The 19,689-nt window shown below is 36.3% G+C and overlaps 1 protein-coding gene across 1 annotated transcript in view; it reads left to right on the top strand.

Annotated features, from left to right (window-relative positions):
• The first annotated feature begins 3,370 nt into the window (after positions 1 to 3,370).
• Positions 3,371 to 19,689, top strand: part of LOC145978776 (melanopsin-like) — a 70,395-nt gene continuing 54,076 nt past the window's right edge. The window contains exons 1-2 of the mRNA XM_083111592.1: positions 3,371 to 3,496; positions 9,152 to 9,286. Coding sequence (XP_082967718.1) covers positions 3,371 to 3,496; positions 9,152 to 9,286 — 261 coding nt within the window. The remainder of the gene's footprint in view (positions 3,497 to 9,151; positions 9,287 to 19,689) is intronic.

Raw genomic sequence — 19,689 nt, 5'->3', positions numbered from 1 at the left:
GCGCTATAGAGATCTGTTTTTCTACGCACAAAGTACGAAGATATTTCCAGTGTTCCAACTCGGATTGTACTGTGACTGATCGTTAAAGTTTGTGCAAATATCGAAATGAGCAATATCTAAAAAAAAACAAAAAAAAAACACGTAAGATTGAATATTAAAATAGCTTCTCTCCAACTTGAATTGCGTGATTTGCAAGGCGATGTGTTCCTTCAAACTAGGCAAGAAAAGGGGCCACAGTTTTACAAATACCTTTCAAAAGAACGCTTTCCAAACCTTCGTAGTTTTGGGCAAAGAATGACATCGACGTTCGGCAGCACGTACACGTGTGAAAGTGTCTTTTTCTTCAATGAAGTTAATCAAGAACCGCTACAGAAGCAGACTGGCAGATTCTTCACTGCTTCACCTTCTGAGACTTTCAAATACAGAAATTCAAATACAACTTTAATAAAAGAAGCAGATCGGGCTCAATTTTCACATTGAACACTTACTATGAAGGATTCTTATTTGTATAGTGTGTCTATAATTTCTTTCAATTCATCAATAAGTATTGGGTTTTTGTGAAATAAATTGTAATTATACAATTCTGATTTGTAATTCCATTGTTTTATTGCCTCATTTTAGAAATTTAGATCATGTGAAAGTACTACATTTTCAGTTCAGTACTTACAATTTTTGTAATTTTTAATCCCCCCCCCAAAAAAAAAATGCGGCCCGCCTATCAACTGCTGGATATAATTTTGGCCCTCGGACCTTTCGAAGTTGGAAACCACTGGTTTATAACATCGGTCTACGAAAGTACAGAGTTTGGAGCCCGGAGTTGCTTCCTCGTCCGTTTTCTTACAGAGTAGGAGCACGTCACAACGAGGACCAGCGGAGAAGAGATCGCCGTAGAACTTCAGGTAACGAACATTCCTTATGTCTTTCCTCCCCCTGCCTGTTCAGTCAAAGGTAGTGTTTTTAAATATATGTCCGTGTATTCTTATTTACAGAGCTAGTCCCCTTGCAGTTTGAGTGTCGACGTTGCTCTTCAGAGCTACCCCCTTTCTCTTACAACGTTTCTCTCGCTTAGCAAGCTAGTGGCTAAAGGCTATCATAGCCCATCAACGATCCCAAAATATTTAGACTTTATACGATTATACGTTGTTATATATGTACATATTTACATATCGTTTCCATGTGTGTCTTGCATAGACCAAATTAACAAATCTCTAAATCAACATAATTGGCACCTATGGCTTACACCATCGGCACTTTCTTTAACGCAGAGTTAACGTAACTATCTCTGCGGGCCTACCCTCAGCTTAAATGATATTCCGTTCATTACAAGTGCGTTTCCTTACGCCTTTACTCTTTCTTATGGACATCAATTCTTCTTCTTCTTCTTCTTCTTCTTATGGCGCTACAGTCCACTGATGAACCTTGGCCTCCTCTGTGATTTGTCTCCATCTATCTCTATCTTTTGCCACAACTTTCCAATTTCTATACTGGAGCTTCCGAACATCCTCATCCACTCCATCCACCCATCTTAGTTTAGGCCTTCCTCACTTCCTTTGTCCACCTGGGCTATCCAACATCACTCTCTTTGCAGGGTCACTATCACTCATGCGCATCACATGACCTGCCCATCTTAATCTAGCCGCCTTTATTACACCAATAACTGTTGGTTCTTGATATAAGTCGTAGAGCTCCTTATTAAATCACTTTCTCCATTTTCCATTCTCACATACTGGTCCCAATATTCTTCGTAATATCTTTCTTTCAAAGGTCTCTACCAGCTGTTCATCTTTCCTTGAACTGGTCCAAGTTTCCGCAGCATAGGTCAATACAGGTCTTATCAGTGTCTTGTAAAGTGTTAACTTAGTTGTTCTGGACAATATGGTGCTCTTAAAATGTCTCTGTAGTCCATAATAGGCCCTATTCGCTTCTATAAGTCGTGCCTTTACTTCCTCCTGTGAATCATTTTCATGTGTCACAACAGAACCCAGGTAGATAAAGGCATCCACTCTATCAAAGGTATAATTAGCCATTGTCATGGTCGGTGATGGATTATATCCATGTGCTTTGCCTGCTGCCATGTACTTAGTCTTCCCTTCATTCACCACCAATCCCATCTTCTTTCCTTCCCTTTCTATGGCCAGAAATGCTTCTTCTACTGCATGTAGAGATCTTCCTACTATGTCCACATCATCTGCATATGCAAGTATCTGGATTGACTTATAATATATGGTACCCCTAATTTGCACCCGAGCTTCCCGTATAACCTTCTCTAAGGCAATGTTAAACAACAAACAGGACAGCACATCGCCTTGTCTTAGTCCATTTTCTATTTCAACAGGTTCTGAGAGTTGTCCTCCTACTCTTATCTTACTATTAGAGCCCTCCATAGTTAACCTCACCATTCTTATTAATCCTATTGGAATTCCAAGATCTTTCATTGCCAGATATAGTTGAGTCCTGTTTATACTATCACATCAATTATTCAATACGGAAATATCCACATATTCAAAGTTTTTCTAAAAGAGGACTTGGGACAGCAACAGGGGTTGGCTTACACCAAATGCTACATTATTATATTAAGTCTAGCCACCAAAAGTGGACTAAACTTGAGGAGACGTTCCTCTTCGTCAATCAATGGGGAAACACTGTTTTTTTTTTTCTAAAGCCCGCTGACCTTTTTTATAGTCGGGGTAAACGTCCGTGGACGAGGACCCCGTAGCGTTGGAAAAATTCCACTGCCAACGGTCTTTTGTAAGACAGCTAGCTCCCACAACCGGGGAGATAAAAAACAGGGGAATATAATATCCAGTAAAGCACAATCCATACACTTACATGCAATAATAACATAAAAGTACACCCATGGAAACATATTATTACTTAACCCTACACCTTGTAGCTGGCCAGCAATTAATTAATACAATATACCAAAACCAGTAATGGTCAATCCGACCATTACAATTCGTTCTAGTAGATTTCAATTTACCTTGTGATTGATAGCAAATCTAGAGATCTAGTTCAGCCCTAACTTCACCCCCCCCCCTCAGAGCTAAAACTGCAAGTTTGCTGGAATATAATTGTCAGTATTAGTAGGCGTTGAATAATGTTCTGGCCCATCCAAGGGGATGGTTTTAGGCGCTGAAGTTCCACCCCCTCGAAGTCCAAAGTGGAGTGTTTACTATCCTTTTAAACAATTTCCCAAAGAGTACTTTTCGGATGTACGAGGTTCATTTTTTAATTAGGGGCCGTTTTGCGTTCACGTTGGCAACACTTCGTGCTTGGCGTTTTGCGTATGTGCGTTAGTTACCGACATGCCTTGCACGTAAACAGACGCCATTTGCACGTTGTGAAACGCTTGGTGTGGTTGTTGTGGACAATGGAAGTGGTGCAAGTGATTGAAAATCTTGCCGAGTGTAAGATACGATCAGTGACCAGGTTTCTGACCGCGAAAAGTGTGAAAGCGGCAGACATTTATCGATTCGCCAGTTACGTGAGGTGTATGGTGAGAATGTCATTGTTGAAGGGAAGGTGCGTAAGTAGGTACGTCTGTTTAAGGCCGGTCGCACGAATGTTCATGACGAACCACGATCAGGACACCCCTCAATCATAACGGACTCATTGGTGCACGATGTTGAGAGCGCGATACGAGCCAACCACCGAGTGACAGTGTCAACACTATCCGATTTGTTTCCACAAGCTTCGCTCTTCATGTTCTGTACTGTATACGATTTCAGTGGAGAATTTGAAGTTCAGAAAGCTGTGTGTTCTGTGTGTGCCCAAAATGCTCACAGAGGAACACAAGAGTAAGGGAATGGCAAGTGCATTGTCTTTTTTGACACGGTACCAAAGTGAAGGTGACGAATTGTTGAGCCATATCGTCACTGGTGACGAGTCATTTGTGTCCCTCTACACCCCCGAAACAAAACAACAATCCAAGGAATGGCGCCACACAAACCCCCCTCCCAAAAAAATGTGAAGTTCAAGCAAGTGACTTCCACGAAGAAACTCATGCTCTCCGTCTTCTGGGACAGGTTCGGGGTGTTTCTGATTGAGTTTCTGCCGAATGGATAGTTAATGCAGCTGTGTATTGCAACACTCTCAAGAAACTTCGCCGAGCAATACAGAATAAACAACGAGGAATGCTGTCTTCCGCTATCATGTTGCTGCACGACAACGCACGGCCACACACTGCAACTGCCACATAGTCGCTAATTGACTACTTTGGCTGGGAGCGGATGGACCACCCTCCGTACAGTCCGGATGTCGCCCTTAGCGATTATCACCTATTCCTCCACTGAAGACTTTCCTCACTGGGAAGCGATTTAACAGCGCCGATGAAGCCAAGCAGACCGTGACGGATTGGCTGTCTGACGTGGCGGCAGATTTCTTTGATGAGGGTCTACAAATGCTCATCTACCGCTACGACAAGTATCTCAACAACTATGGGAACTAAGTTGAGAAGTAGCTGAATGTACATATGAATAGCCACAGAGGTAATTACATTTCTCCTTTTACTTGTTTTCGTTTTATTTCAAAATGGCCCCTAATTAAAAAATAAACCTCGTATATGTATCAATGATCACGCACTAAATAATTGACGTCATGAAGCTCCGGTCTCCACTATACAGGGCGAGTCACCTAACATTACCACCGGAAATATTTCATGAACAACAATGAATGTTGAAAAAAAACTACTTGCACAGACATAAAGTTAGTAGAGGGGCTAATTAAATTAGTGGATACATTGCAATCGACGACGTGAGGAAATATGATTTTCAACGCAAACTCACGACTTTCTAAATAGAAACCCAATATTATGTTTAGCACAATTAAAAGTAATAAAAAATACATTAAGAATGGCGTTTGTTACATTATAATACGTCAATTACTTCAATGTACCCCTACATTTTTGAAGAGGGGTAGAGTACCCCCTAAATCCCTGATCCGGGCTGTATCCCTTGGACCCCCTCCTCTCATGTATCTGACAGGAGCAAGGTGCTGCTGTTCAAAGAAACTTCTTTTTAAGTAGCTGTTCAAAGAAACTATTTTTGGTAGCTAAACACAAACGTATTTTGTTTACAAAGATTATCTTCCTTTCGAACAGAATTAAAACCACTGTAAACCTATTGTATGTATGTACATACATAACTGTTGTACATAGTTAGTTCCATTGGTCTGCACTCTGGGAAAACTCTTCTAAGGGCATGAAAATGACTGTAAAATGGTTGATTATGATAAAGTTTGGTTTTAGGAAATTAGTTTTCAGCTTCTCTGTGTAGAGGGGTACACAATTCTAAAGAAGTAATGGATTGGAATATAAGATATAAATCTGCTTCAGAAGAGTAGCGCTGAGCTTCACTTTCAAATTTTTCAAATGAAAATTTCAGAAATTATGTACTTCACTATAAAATATTAGTTACATTTTATGAAAACTGTACGGTAAAGTTTGAAAATAATTTTTTTGAGCAATACGTTTCAGGAAATAACCTTTACACCGGAATGAGTAAATGAGATAGTTTGTTCTGAGCATTTTAAACAGAAAAAGAGTACGAAATCAGGGCAATATTTGATATCAAGTCATCTAAGTGTTCAACGTTCAAAATTGAACAAACTAAATACACCTCTTCCTAATTCTGACAATTTATGGACGTTCTTCTACATAATTACGGTGAAATGTCGGAGAAATACGCAACTGTTCTTGCATATTAATGCAATTGCCTGAAGTCAGAAAGTTGTTAGGTTTTGCTAATTTGCTGGAACCAACCAATAATGGACAAAACCAAATGCGACTGACGCATCACCGACACCAAGGACGGTAGAGAAGCCATGACATTTTGTTTTCTAACTTGCATGAAACCATAAGAAGTAACTAGTTATTTAATAACAAAAGTTCAAACGTCACGTCACTCTTGGCGAAAATTATCTTCCTTTTTTATCTCTTTGTCAATTATCACAAAAGATGTAATTGCGGATGTTTACTACTTACAAAACAGATAAATTAAAGCTTTCATATTCCGTCATTCAAAGTAGATTTCATATTTTCCTCATTTTGCGCACAAATAAGGCACTGAAAATGCCATGCAATATTAGCAAATAAATAATTTGCAGATATGATCCCACACAGCCAACGTGGAATAATGAAAGACAATAGAATGAAACAACAGACTGAAATACTCCCGTCGGTGTATATCATATTTAGTATTTATCACATAATTTCTTCACCGATCTTTTTTTCTTAACTTTGTCAGGGAAGGTCTGGAAAAGTATAGTTAAACCTATCTATAGAGATTATGCTTAAAATAAATATGGTGCCGATACAAGTTTCGGATTCTCGGTTTCGCCTCGAATTTACATAACTACGCAAATTTTTCAGACATATAAAGCGGATATCTCCTGATTATTGACAGATAAGTCACATATTTTGTTTATCATAATTGCAAAGTTAATCAGTCCGTTACAATTGCAAGCCTGTGCTACCTGATTTCACATATTCAGGATAAAATTCCGCATTTCGAGGGTTTGCAGCATGAAAATGAGGTATCAAGCAGAAAAACGTTATCAAGAAAAAGTATTTTCTTTAATTACCTCCATACGAAGTAAGACATAATGTATGCATTGCTCATATTATATACATTCAAGTTGTCCTTAGATAGATCCCGGAAAGAGGCATATGCACAGGGAATGACACAGGTTGCGCCATCTAAATTTTTGGGGGGGATTTTCCCCCTTCAAATAATATAAAATTCAACATTTAAATATATTTTTCCAAAACATATGTAATAATTTTACACCTTAAATAAACCATATTTAATCCATTAGATGAAGAAAAGAAAGTGTTTAAGGGTGTTATCGAAGGGAGGGGGGAGGGAGAAATATCCACCTCCAAATTATTATGCCTTATTTTACAAGTGGGTTCTTTGGGGGATACTGAATTAAACTTTGGGGGGGTCAGTATCCAACTTTAGGTCTTATATTATGGCGGGTATTTTAGTTAGAGGCGATTGAGCTTTAAATTGAGGGGGTATCCAATTCTTGTGTATTACTATTGTTTTATACTGTTGCGAAATTCTTGTGTGGAGACCGCGAATTAATTTTTTGGAGGAGGCACTCTTCAATATCAACAGTAAGTCTAAAATTGGCTTGAAAATTATTGTGGTAGGATTGAGTATTAAATTTACAGGGGGAGATAGGAAGCTTTTGATAAAGTGTTAAATCTTAGGTTGTCAAGGAATTTCTGTAGTGGGGAGAGAGTTCGAACATTAAATTTTGAGGAATGTACTTAGCGACGTTTAAACCCTGAACGTGCCAAAAGAGAAGCTGGAAAATACTAATTCATTATCTCGGGATCTTAAGAAAGTATTGACACCCCATTATAATATTCTTGAAAGCCTGCAAAGGGATGGATATAAAAATTTTCTTCCTCGCTTCGCTCGCAATAATGTGTTGCAAAAATGCGTGTTTCTTTGGCGCTTTGCTGAGGTGAATGTGAAGTTTTATACTATAGGTGCATTACAAGACATAAGCGATATTCTCGATATTCATTAATACTGTACCATCACATGATGCTTAGTGTTTGTATACTGCTTAATTTCAAGCAGGTGCATCATTTGGAACAAAAATATATCGAATCCACATCTCTAACTTCACGTCACAGTATAATTTTCCTTTAACAATTTAAATTTGCACTGAAGACATAATCCACGTAATTATTGTTATAGGTTACTAAAATAATTATATTTACCCCAAGAAAACGGGGTGTGGTGACTTCTTTGAAAGAGGAACCGTATTATATTATTGTCCTGAGCTTTACTTTGTGGGGATTACTATATGGTTTGAGTGTTCTAATAATATAATTTGGGGGGTACGCATGACATGATTTTGGGGGGATTTCGCCATTGACCTTGGGGAGGGGGATGGGCACCCCTTAATATGCACATGGTTCCAATTCCAGTTTAAACTTAGATCTTGTCCTGATTAGCCTATCTGAACATAAACTGGACTTAATAACCTTTGACAAACTTTTGAACATTTACAACAGGTTTTAAAAACATATGTATCTTTAAAATAACCTGAAAATTCTAAACAAAACATGTAGCCTGAATAATAACTATTTATGCGAATTTTGCATTTTTCGCAAAATAGGAAACCCATGTTTGCTGTTCTAAAATGGAATTTCCAACGCTCTCCTATACACACACACACACACACACACACACACACACATATATATATTTATATATATATACACACAGGGTGACCTGTAATTAGATGTATTCCCTGAAAGGGGTTAAAGTAGAGACAATTTGCAATAAATTTGATCATATGATACCCCGTCCGAAAATTAGTAGTTTTCGAGATAATCGAATTTCTATTGTTTTTTTTTTTTAAATGACAATTTTCCACATAAAAAGATGAATTGAGAAAAAAAGTGCTCATTGCATGGCACATATTTCAGCTTTTTTTGATAGCTAACAAATAAGTGGTTCGTTGAAAAAAAAGTTTTTCCCAAATAACAATCACATGTAAGTAATGGGTGGGTGGGTCTAAACTCACAAGTGGTGATAAAAAATACACTCTTAGTTTACTAGGCAAGTAATGGCAAATCTTTCGTCACTTATGGGCGGTTTGAGAAATTGTTTCTTTGAAATGGGTGAACTGTTCCTGTGACGCTACTATTTTTCAAGCTGTTGATAATAGCTTTTTAGCTTTTAAATAGCATATAAGCACGCCGCAAAACTCGTCCTAAACTATTATTGAAACTTATCCGTAGCGATCTCTTATTCAATGAAACGAAGGCAGAATAAAGATCTATCTTTCGGGAGAGAAACTCTGCGCAAACTCCCACGAGTACGATCTTCCTATATCTGACAGCAAACGGTCCATCGTCGATTCAGAAGACCGGAGCTTGTGAAACGGGCTACCCAGCTCCAGCGAGGCAAAGCATGCCTTTGCACGTGGAAGTTGTCCGTCCTGAAAATAACATTTCAATCCAGAACTGTCTCGGTTTCAAAGTTCTCGTTTAACACTGAAAATAGAAAATCGTTGTGCCAAACCGTCCTGAAATTTTATAGTCTTCTTTGGTTCCATCTCGAGGACACATCCGGTGTGAACTTTTCTAAACTTACTGATTACTTATACCACATCCGTTTCGTAACAGATGATGGCAGAAGATCAGGAATTGTTGATGCCAGCAGAGGGATATATTGCTGCTGCTGTTGTGCTATTCTGCATTGGTCTCTTTGGCTTTATTTCCAACTTAGCAGTCATCGTTCTTATGGCGAAGAACAAGCAGGTAGGTGTTGGTTGTTGCTGTTCGGAAGTCATCGATGTTGTCTTGCACGTCATGTTTCTCGAATTGATACCACTTGCTGTGGTCAGTAGCATAGATGGCGAAATAAACAAAAATATCTGTGGTTATGGTTTATACGTACCGATATAAGATAAGGTTTCCACAACCAAAGGTTCGCTATTTTCTCGATGTCGAAGGAAAGTTTCGATCTCGTCTCGGTTTTGAAATAATATAAAACAAAAGTGTGAAAAAAAATAAAATAAAGTAATATCGTAAGTTTTGACGTGTGAATCAAAAATAATAATTATACGCAGGGAACGAATTTATATGTGAATACATATCTCCATGTGATTGTCGCTCGCCCTGTAATCAGGAGGTCCCCGTGGAGGCACATAGCGGTTCAGATGTTACCTTAAATTGTAAATTTAAAATACTTTAAATTCAAATTACTTTAAATTTAAATTTCAGCACTTAAAATAAAGTTTGGTAATTCAATGTCTTTCGGTAAAAAAATATAAAAATAATGCACATTTTACATTTGAATCTTGCATTAGAGTCATGCATGTTTAATACATTTTATTTAGAAAAAGAAACAGGAGAGAGTGAGATTTGAACATACGATGTTTTGTTGTTGCCGTAAACGGATTTGTATGTACTAAAGAAAATGTTGGATATTTATTTTATTCAAATTGTAGAATTAAATGTGGATTTACAATTGTGAAAAATGGTAATTATCATTTAGTGTTCCTTCTTGATACGTTCGAATAAGCCTTATATTGAAATACAATTTTTATTTAGGTCATTTTATATATATGACCTCACATTAAGACTTGAACGAGACGACTGTTGGGCCTCCTCGATGTTTTAGTGGTAATCAAGGGATCCCGGAAATGGCACCATGCACGGTACTTAGTGTTTCACTTTGATATGTAGGTCCGTACGAAATATAATGTCTGAGCATGAAAGAGAAGGTTGAAAGTCTTGTTCAAGAAGTCTATATCTCGTCCCTATTCTATATGTAGGATACTTTTCTCAGTCTCGCCTATTTCGTTCTCATCTCAATATTTCAACTGCATGGGTCTCATGTCGCATTTCGATCTGTGGGTCTAAGGTGCGAATCTCGCTTCTTATGCCATCTTATTTTACGGAGACAAACGATGAAGTAGATGCACATTATCCAAGAACACTACAGTGTAATGACCGTAATTTTACGGAGAAATGACCGACAGCTAGGGCGCCAAACATATCACCGTAAAATTACGGTTGTCTTCGTAAGGAAAATGTTAACTGCAGAAACAACTAAGGATAACATAAGCACAGATAAAGCAATGCCCCAGCACTGTCCATCTTTTATTTGTTTGCTTCTGGTGCTCTCCAATGGCAGTATTGCAAGACCCAGGGGCGATTCCTCCATGTAGGAAGTGACGACAGTTCATTTATACTTGCTTCCATTTCTCTACTTTTTAGGAGTTTAATAATAATGCGCGTTATAAAATTATGAGCTCAATGTACGCACAATTGACTAGGTTACCTACTGTCAAGAGTTGACTGGTGGCGCTCCTTCCACCGGCAGCTAAAAGACGATGGACACACACGCTTTGCTGCCCCGCCAGAAGAACCTCGCTGGTATCACTACAAACAGATGGGCGAGGAGTGGGAAAAGAGCAGGGGGATGGTTGCGGTTTTAAAGCATCCAGCGAGGAATCATCGAGGGGTTCCTACATCAGTGGTGCCAACCCCATCAAAATAGTACTAAACGTAGCACAGTTTGTTCTTCGTTGGCCCCTAGCATCCTGCTTTTGGCATAATAATCAAATCTAGTATAATCTGCAAACGCGAGTCCCTGGGAGAGGGAAATCGAATTCAAAGGAATAGGTTTTAAGGAAATTGAAATTACGTTGAAGTCTTATTTATACTTCACCAGTGGACTTGTTTCAACACGCTTTTTTTACAACCATGCGACAATCCATCGTCCTCTATCTTTTCTTTATCCTGTCGATTTTGTTCCTGAGGAGATTTTACGGCAGTAAATCTATAGAAGGTTGGTGGTAAACGAATCATTTTCTCAAACCGTTTCAAGTTCTATGCTCAACCCATCTCGTTTATTGAGCCATTCTACACAATTTTGTGTAGTGAATAATATGTAACGCAAGTTCAAAACTCGAAAAATATATGCATAATTGAACTTAAAACTGTAGTTATCAGAAAAAGTAATTAATAATAAATCCTAGTACAATTTAGAAATATTTATCATAATTTCAGAGTTTAAGCAGCACTTTTTATTATCCTCAATCCACACGACAGGGAAAGGGCACACAATCGAAATTCTTGAAATATCGTCATGTATTTTCGTTGTCTTCTTTATAGGTTCACATTAAATAAATTAATAGTTCAAGGGGGCAAGGGCCCCTTGCCCTACCTTGTGCATGGGCCTGCAGGTAACATTCTAAATGCAATTGATAGTACGAGCGATTTGTGCGACTGTAATTGAATGCATTTTTCAAACCTTCCTCAGTTTACCATAACTTCTTCCTACACTTCAAAAAAGCCACGAGTCGCCACTGCCAAGACCATTGTTTCTTGAATATCAACTTTTCTTATTCTTTTCTTTTACGTAAATTATTTTTCATTTCCACTACAAATCTGCATCCCTCACGATAATAATAAATGTTTTATAACATTTCTGAAATACTTTTAAAATTTATTGTTGTCATGTATAGAATTTGTAATTTAAAAATTGTGTTTCATGTTTTTGAGTTTCCCTTGTTTACGGTGAAAACAATGTAGAATGAACTTACGGTGGACCATCAGTAGATTTTAATGTGTCACCGTAAGGAAACTTTTTACAGCGCTGAGTTATACATTTTACCAATAAGACACGCTTATTTCTTTCAGTCATCCTTATTGTTATAATTAACTTACAGAAATATGGAGTTGTCGTAAAATCAAATCTAACATGTGTATTCACATAAGTTGAACCTTAATTGAAAAATAGGATGGGTAGTACCCGGGGATTCTCTCTCATAAAGCTCATTAATTATCATTTAAACGACCGTCATAAAAATTAAACATTTATACACACACACACACACACATGGAAATAGGTCACTCTCTCAAAACCAACTTGCACAATTTTTGTGAATGGATTATTTTTGTTTCCATAAGTGAGTGGAAGTTCTGTCAATCTGCCCCTAAGTCAACCCTACCATTATCAGAAGATCGATAATAATCATAATTAATAGTTTATTATTTTTTAATGATGAGCGAATTTATCGCCAAATAAAGAATATAGAATTTTATGATGAAAATAATGCTTTCACAAAATCAATCATCAAAGTGAATATTTAAGGTAAAAATAATTACTATTCGCGTTTTTTTTCTCAAGAATTTGCATGTTGAGAGATACTAAAATATAATAATGACGATTGTGCAAAATCGAAAACAAAAGAGAAACAATTCAGGACGTATTTTTTAAGTTCTCTTCTAAATTAACTAGGTATGTACGTGCGATTTCCTTGTAATAAGATTCCTATCAAAATCAAAGTCATGAGTTAAACATTCCTTTCCATCTGACGAGTTTGGAAATGTAATTCTATGTGGGACGTTGTTGTAGAAGGTGAGTTAATATCTTAGTATTTATAGCTGTGGTAATTGTATTACAGATATACAGGAAAAATTTCACAAATGAAACATATCACAAGCACGTACACCACACAAAATATGTGTGTTGGTTGATTGATTGATTTTGTTTTGTTTTAAGTCCACTTTATGCACAGTAAGGCCAGAAATATGTTTCGGGGTGGACCGAACCAAGTGTCTCAGGAATAATAATAATAATAATAATGTTTAAATTAAAATAATTATATTAAATCAAATTAATACTAATTACAAGACATAACTTAATATTATATTATTATTACAAGATTAGGTAGAAAGACTGTAGCTATAAAAATAGAGATATAACAGCGCATAATCATTACGTAGCTTACCTTTAGTTAAGATCAGAATAAATTACATAAAAACAAGTACCCTGGCAATGAAATTAATGTCAAATAGATGAATAATTGAATATTTATCGAATAACAAAAATGATGTCACATGTAGTTGGAGAAAAGTAAGATTCTGATTAAAATACGTTCAGAGGAAATTAATAACCATCGATTATGCAAGAAATTCCCAATATAATCCTTGTCTTCCAATAAGTTCAGAGGAAATTATACAACAACGGCTAAACGAATATATTTTTCATTATTTAATTTTAGTACTTGATACATCTTTCGGGGGAGTCCGGACCCTCTGGACCCTCTCTAAATTTGTCCTTGAGTAAGGCTAATCGAGTCTGGACCTAACTCTTTGCCTCCACGAGGTATTGAACCCGGGACCCCTTGATGATATAAGAAGAAGAAGATGATAGTGTAGTACTCGGTTCGTTTGTGCTCTGTAATTTTCAAGAAATTTAAACTGTACCTGCCACTCTAATATGTAAATATGTTGTTGAGGTTACCCAGTAAGTACTGAACAATATAGGTTCTGCAAAAACTAAGAAATTTATACTATATAATGTAATTAATCGTATATATTTGCACCAGAACATAATGTAAACAAACGACACGTCTGGAAAGCTATGGTGGAACGTGAACTCTTTTATACAGCGTTCTTGGAGCACAGAAAACGAAAATGAATGTGTATGAAGAGTGTTCAAAACCTGTTCCTCGACAGGACATAGCCTCCAAAATACAGTGCAATGATTGTTTTACTTGACATCACGTAACATGTGTTCAATTAAAGGAAGCGGACGTGGAATTTATGAAATCTTCAAATCAACTCTGGCGATGTACTAGGTTGCCAGAAAACGAGACATAGTTTACACACTGAAAAAGTTTCAGACACCTTGGAATCTGAATCTGTAGTCCCGACCCTCATGGATGTTTACAAACTGTTGCTTGGGTGTAAGAAAGAAGTTGTCGAGATTAGGAAGAGTAACGAGGAAATCGAACGTGAGTTAGGAAAATCCTTAGACTTAGCCCATCAGAAATGAGATGAAAATGTAGAATTAATCAAAAAAAAAAATAATCGGAAAGTATTGCCGCTTGTGTCGGGAAGGTTGAACAATTGAAGAAAGAAAATCTGCTGTTAAAAAAGCAACTAGCAGATACGCAGTTACAATTAGATGACTTATAACAATATGGAAGGCGTAACACGTTGGAAATATATGGTGTACCCAAAACCCACAATGAAAATACTCATGATGTAAAAAATGTGGGAGTTGCCTTGGATGTGAATGTAGTTTACAATATGATTGATGTTTGTCACAGATTGAAAAAAACTCCCTCATCAAAAATCAGGTGGTATAATTGTAAAATTTGTTAGGCGTACTGATAAGGAAAACTTTTTGGCAAAACGCAAGGTAAAAAGAAACTTGAATTGTACTCATATTAGGATACACGAGTAATGAAATTATCTATATTAATTAAAGCCTTACACCTTATCGAAAGATTGTCTATGGGAAAGCCAGAAAAATTAAGCATGAAAGAAATTATGCCTATTTGTGGGTAGATAGTTCAGGGAATATAAGATTAAGGAAAAAAGAGGACGATAGGGATGTACACGTACTAAAGATGATTGAAGGTGTAAATAACCTATAATATCATAAGAGGCTACTTCAGATGAGATTACAATTTACTATCAAAATGTAAGAGGCTTGTGTACAAAAACCCAAGAATTCTATATAAATGTTATCTCAAATAGGTGCGACATTATACTCATTACAGAAACATGGTTACATCAGGGTATACATGATGGTGAACTGTTTAATGGGAAATATAAAGTTTATCGGCATGATAAACCGGTTAATAATAGGGGAGGAGGAGTTGCCATTGCAGTTAGGGAAGGATGACAACCTTGATTTATGTTGTGTAAAAGTAACCATATGTAATATAACATATATTATTGTTGTTGTCTACTATACACCTGGTTCTAATGTAGACAAATATGTAGCATTTTATACGTTATTTGAAGACCATGAAGAAATCCAAACAATAATCTCATTATTATTGGTGACTTCAACCTATAGGTTACAAAATGGAGGAAGTTGTTGTAGAGTGTTAGATGACTTTTTAAGTCTTCTTAACTTATAATCGATTAATAATATTAAAAATAGTAATAATAGAACACGGGACTTGATCTTAACTAACACCAAAAATAACATTTCAGTAGAGAAGAATCACCTCTTGTTAAAGAGGACAAACATAAGGAAACTAACAAATACTTTAAAAAATGATATGATAAGATTTTAGTGTACAATTTTCGAAAAGCAAATTTTCTGAAAATCTATGGTTATTTTGGAACACTGACTGAATCTTCTTGAATAGTCTCAGAAACGTAGAGGAAGCAGTAAGCCAATTTTATGATGTAGTAAATACTGTATACGAAGTATCAATTCCAGAAAATAAAGCTTATGTAAATAATAAATACCCTTGCTGGTTTACGAAAGAAATTGGTGAGATAATGAAGTTAAAGAGAGTATAACAGAAATCGTATGAAACATGCAGAGGACAGTAAATTATTGTATGAGGAAACCAGGAAAAAGTCAAAATCGTTGATAAATAAAGCTTATTTTAATTACACTAAGGAAAAAAATAATATTAAAATAATTCTAATAAAAATAGACACAGTAATAGTGCTATGGTTGTCAATGGGAAAGTTTTCGATACTAGTCAGGATATTGTAGATACTTTTGCACACTACTTTAAATCTGTTTATACGGATTCTCCTAGTTCCTATAGAGTATCAGGAAATGATTTGTTACGAGTTCCACATTCATTATGTATTGAAAAAATTACTGAAGGCGAGTTTAATAATGCTATCAAGAAATTGAAACCTAAAAAAGGAGCAGGTCTAAATGGCATACCGACTTACGTATTAAAGGGATGTACCGAGGTCTTGAAAAAACCTTTGCTGGTGATATTTAATTTAATATTGGAATCAGGCTTTCCAATATGTGGAAATTAACACGCGTGTGCCCAAATTTGAAATCTGGAGATAGTAGTAACATGGAAAATTATAGACCACTTGCAATCCTCAGTGCTCCAGTCAAAGTACTAGAACAAATTCTATATAACTAGAATATTTAATCATGTAAAAAGTTACATAAATAGTAACCAACATGGATTCTTTCCTCAGAGATCCACTGTAACAAATTTAGTAAATTTCATTCAAGATGTTTATAATTCAATTCATAATCGGTCAAGTGTTCACACTATTTACATAGATTTCTCAAAGGCTTTTGATAAATTAAATCACGATATATTACTATGTAAACTTGCAAACTTTGGTTTTACAAGTGACATGTTATCTATCATTATTTCGTATCTTCACAATAGGAAACAATATGTGACTTACAAACAATCAGATTCACGTCAATACATTGTAAATTCTGTAGTCCCCCAAGGTTCGAACCTTGGTCCACTTCTGTTTATTATATTTATAAACGATTTGCCACATAAACTTCAGTATTCCAAACTTCTCATGTACGCAAACGATATTAAACTGTATAATGAAATTAATTGTACTCAAGAAATGTTAGATCTTCAGAATGATATAAATGTACTTTATGATTGGAGTATGGATAACGATCTAAGGTTTAATATTTAAAAATGTAGCTTTGTGGTATTTTCGATCAATAAACACCCATATGAGTATTCATACAGAATTAGTAATGAAAAGCTGGAAAAAGTGTACTCTGTCAAAGATCTTGGTGTTGTTGATGATTGCAATTTATATCTCGAATATTGTTAAGGATGCACATCGACGGCTAGGATTTTTTATAAGAAGCGCAAAGAGCCTAAATAATTTAAATGTCATTGTACTATTGTATAACAGTATGATAAGAAGTAAACTCGAATATGCGTGGCCTCCTGGGTTTATATCTTATAAAAATAGAATAGAGCAAATTCAAAAAAGATTTCTACGGTACTTATACTACAGGAAGAATCAAGTATCTGCTTACGAGATGAAATTATCCTTTAAGTATTTATTGAAAGAGTCTTGTTATGTAAGCCTCAATAGTAGGAGAGAATTAGCACAACAAATATTTCTTTACAAAACAGTAAATGGAATTCTGGATAATAGTAACTTTCTTCCTCAGTTTAAATTTAATACTAGAAAATCTAATCTACGGATGCGACACCTTTTCCTCTGTGATATCCCGAGAACAGAAAAATACAAATCATCACCTATATTCAGAATTTGTTCTGCATATAATAATTTTTCTACAAAGCATGAAAATCTGGATTTTAGTCTGCCACTTTCCTTGTATCTAAAAACATTAAAACCAATTTTTGAAAAATACTAGGTATACATATGTGAATCCATTCTACTGTGCATTATTTTCTACTGTACTGTGCATTATTTTCCATTATTCTGAAATTATTTTACCTTCTATGCTATTTTTATTAAATTATTATTTTCCATTCAATACTATGTAAAGTCTATGTTCTGAACAATGAATATATGTGTATATGGTTGGATATTTATACGCCTTTCCTGTAGTACTTCACTTATTTTCTTGTGTGTATAAATGCGTTTGTGTGTGTGTTTATATGTAATCTACAGGGTGGGAAATAACCTTTTGCTAGGGGTCCACAGTAAAAAGTAACAACAATTAAGAAATTATGGTAATACCAAATGTTTACTACGACAATTGTGGTTACAAAAACAAAATTAAAAGTTAGTATGCCCGCCGTTTGCTTCTCTCACAGCACGAAGACGATCAGGGTAGGAGCTCAGAAGATTCGCAAACAGTCCGTATTCCATTCCATGTCACGGAGGACTTGTTCCAGATGTGCAAGGAGTGTTGGCCGGGAATAGCTGTCCTGTCCGCGTTCCACTATCATCAAGGACTCAAATGTGTCCTTCAGAATAGCTTCAAAGTGCTCCGCTGCATTCAGGTCCGGTGATGCACCCGGCCATTCAGAACTGCTGAAGAAGTCAATGCCACTTCGCCGAAGAAGGTCTTGGTTTTAACATTTGCCTTGAAGCAAGGGGCTTTGTCGTGAACTAACTTTTATTTCGTTCTTGTAACCACAATTGTCGTAGTAAACATTTGGTATTACCATAATTTCTTAATTGTTGTTACTTTTTCCTGCAGACCCCTAGCAAAAGGTTATTTCCCACCCTGTACACTCTTATATGTTTATTATTTGAATATATTTAAGCTTTCCTGTAATTGGAGATTCTCTCTGTATGAAGCAAACGAATAAATAAATTACAAGGCGACCACTGCGCCATTGGATATATATATTGATTTGCTTTATTTTACTTCGCTTTTTGTACCACTTTGGGCTAATTTGCGAAGATGGGGATGAGTGATGATATGATGAAATTGATGAATGGACACTCACAAGCATCCATGACCAGGCCGGAATTCGAATCCGGGACCCCTGGCGTCGTAACACGATGTGCTAACCACTTTGTCACGGGGGCCGGCTGATAGGAGAGAGCAGGGGCGGCGCCAGAAATTTTCGACCGGGTGGGCAGAAGCTCCTTATTGATAGATTAGGGTGGGCAGTATAAATGTAAGACCATATATAGTATATATTATCTTATAGTATACACTCCCGATTTTCCTCTTACTTCTTTTGCCTTTCCTTTTCTTGCATTCCTCTTTTTCTTTTCTAATCTATTGTCTCATCTTGTTCCATTTCCTTTCGCTTTGTCTCTGATGCACAAAATTATTTCAAGGAAGTGTTTACCCATGCGCAGCTATATCCCAGCCATACATTCTAATCACATTCTTTCATGCATGTTAATACAGTGAAATAAATGTGAATCAGGTTTAAGCTTGTGTTGCAAATACAAGGCACATACTTGATTTTATGTATTCGGCGACAGTGATAGAAAGTGCGATGGTAGACAATCGTGAAATTTCTCGTAATTTAAATGCATGTTCCTGAGCATAGTATTTTCATCGTATGAGTTTTTGACTGAAATTTCTTTCTTACTCCTTGGGGGTCACTTTTCTTAGCTTACAAGGTTTGCACAACTGACAAATCTATCTGAATATTTGTAGTAGCGGCGATTGGGTGACAACATTTGAGGGGCAAGCACAATGTACGTTTTCTTGGTAGCATAAGGAGGCCATAGTGTGGGGGCAAAAAGTGGCAAAATGTGGCGGGGGAACTGCATTCCCCACTTTCCGCTCCTCCTAATCGCCGCCACTGAATGTTTGGATTAAAATGAACGTATTATGATTTTTAACACACACGGAAACAAATTCTTTGTTCATTGTCCATGAAGTATTCCTAGGGTAATGAAAGTCTATTTTGACAAAAATATCACTCATAAGTAATAAACAAGTAAGATTGAGAAATCTGTTCAGAATTGAAGAGATTATTAGATAAGCTGCT

This window comes from Lepisma saccharinum, chromosome 25, assembly GCF_977018435.1.
Source record: "Lepisma saccharinum chromosome 25, izLepSacc3.1, whole genome shotgun sequence".
NCBI classification, from domain to species: Eukaryota; Metazoa; Arthropoda; class Insecta; order Zygentoma; family Lepismatidae; genus Lepisma; species Lepisma saccharinum.
Note: the sequence above shows the minus strand (reverse complement) of the source record. Positions and strands in the feature narration are given on the sequence as shown.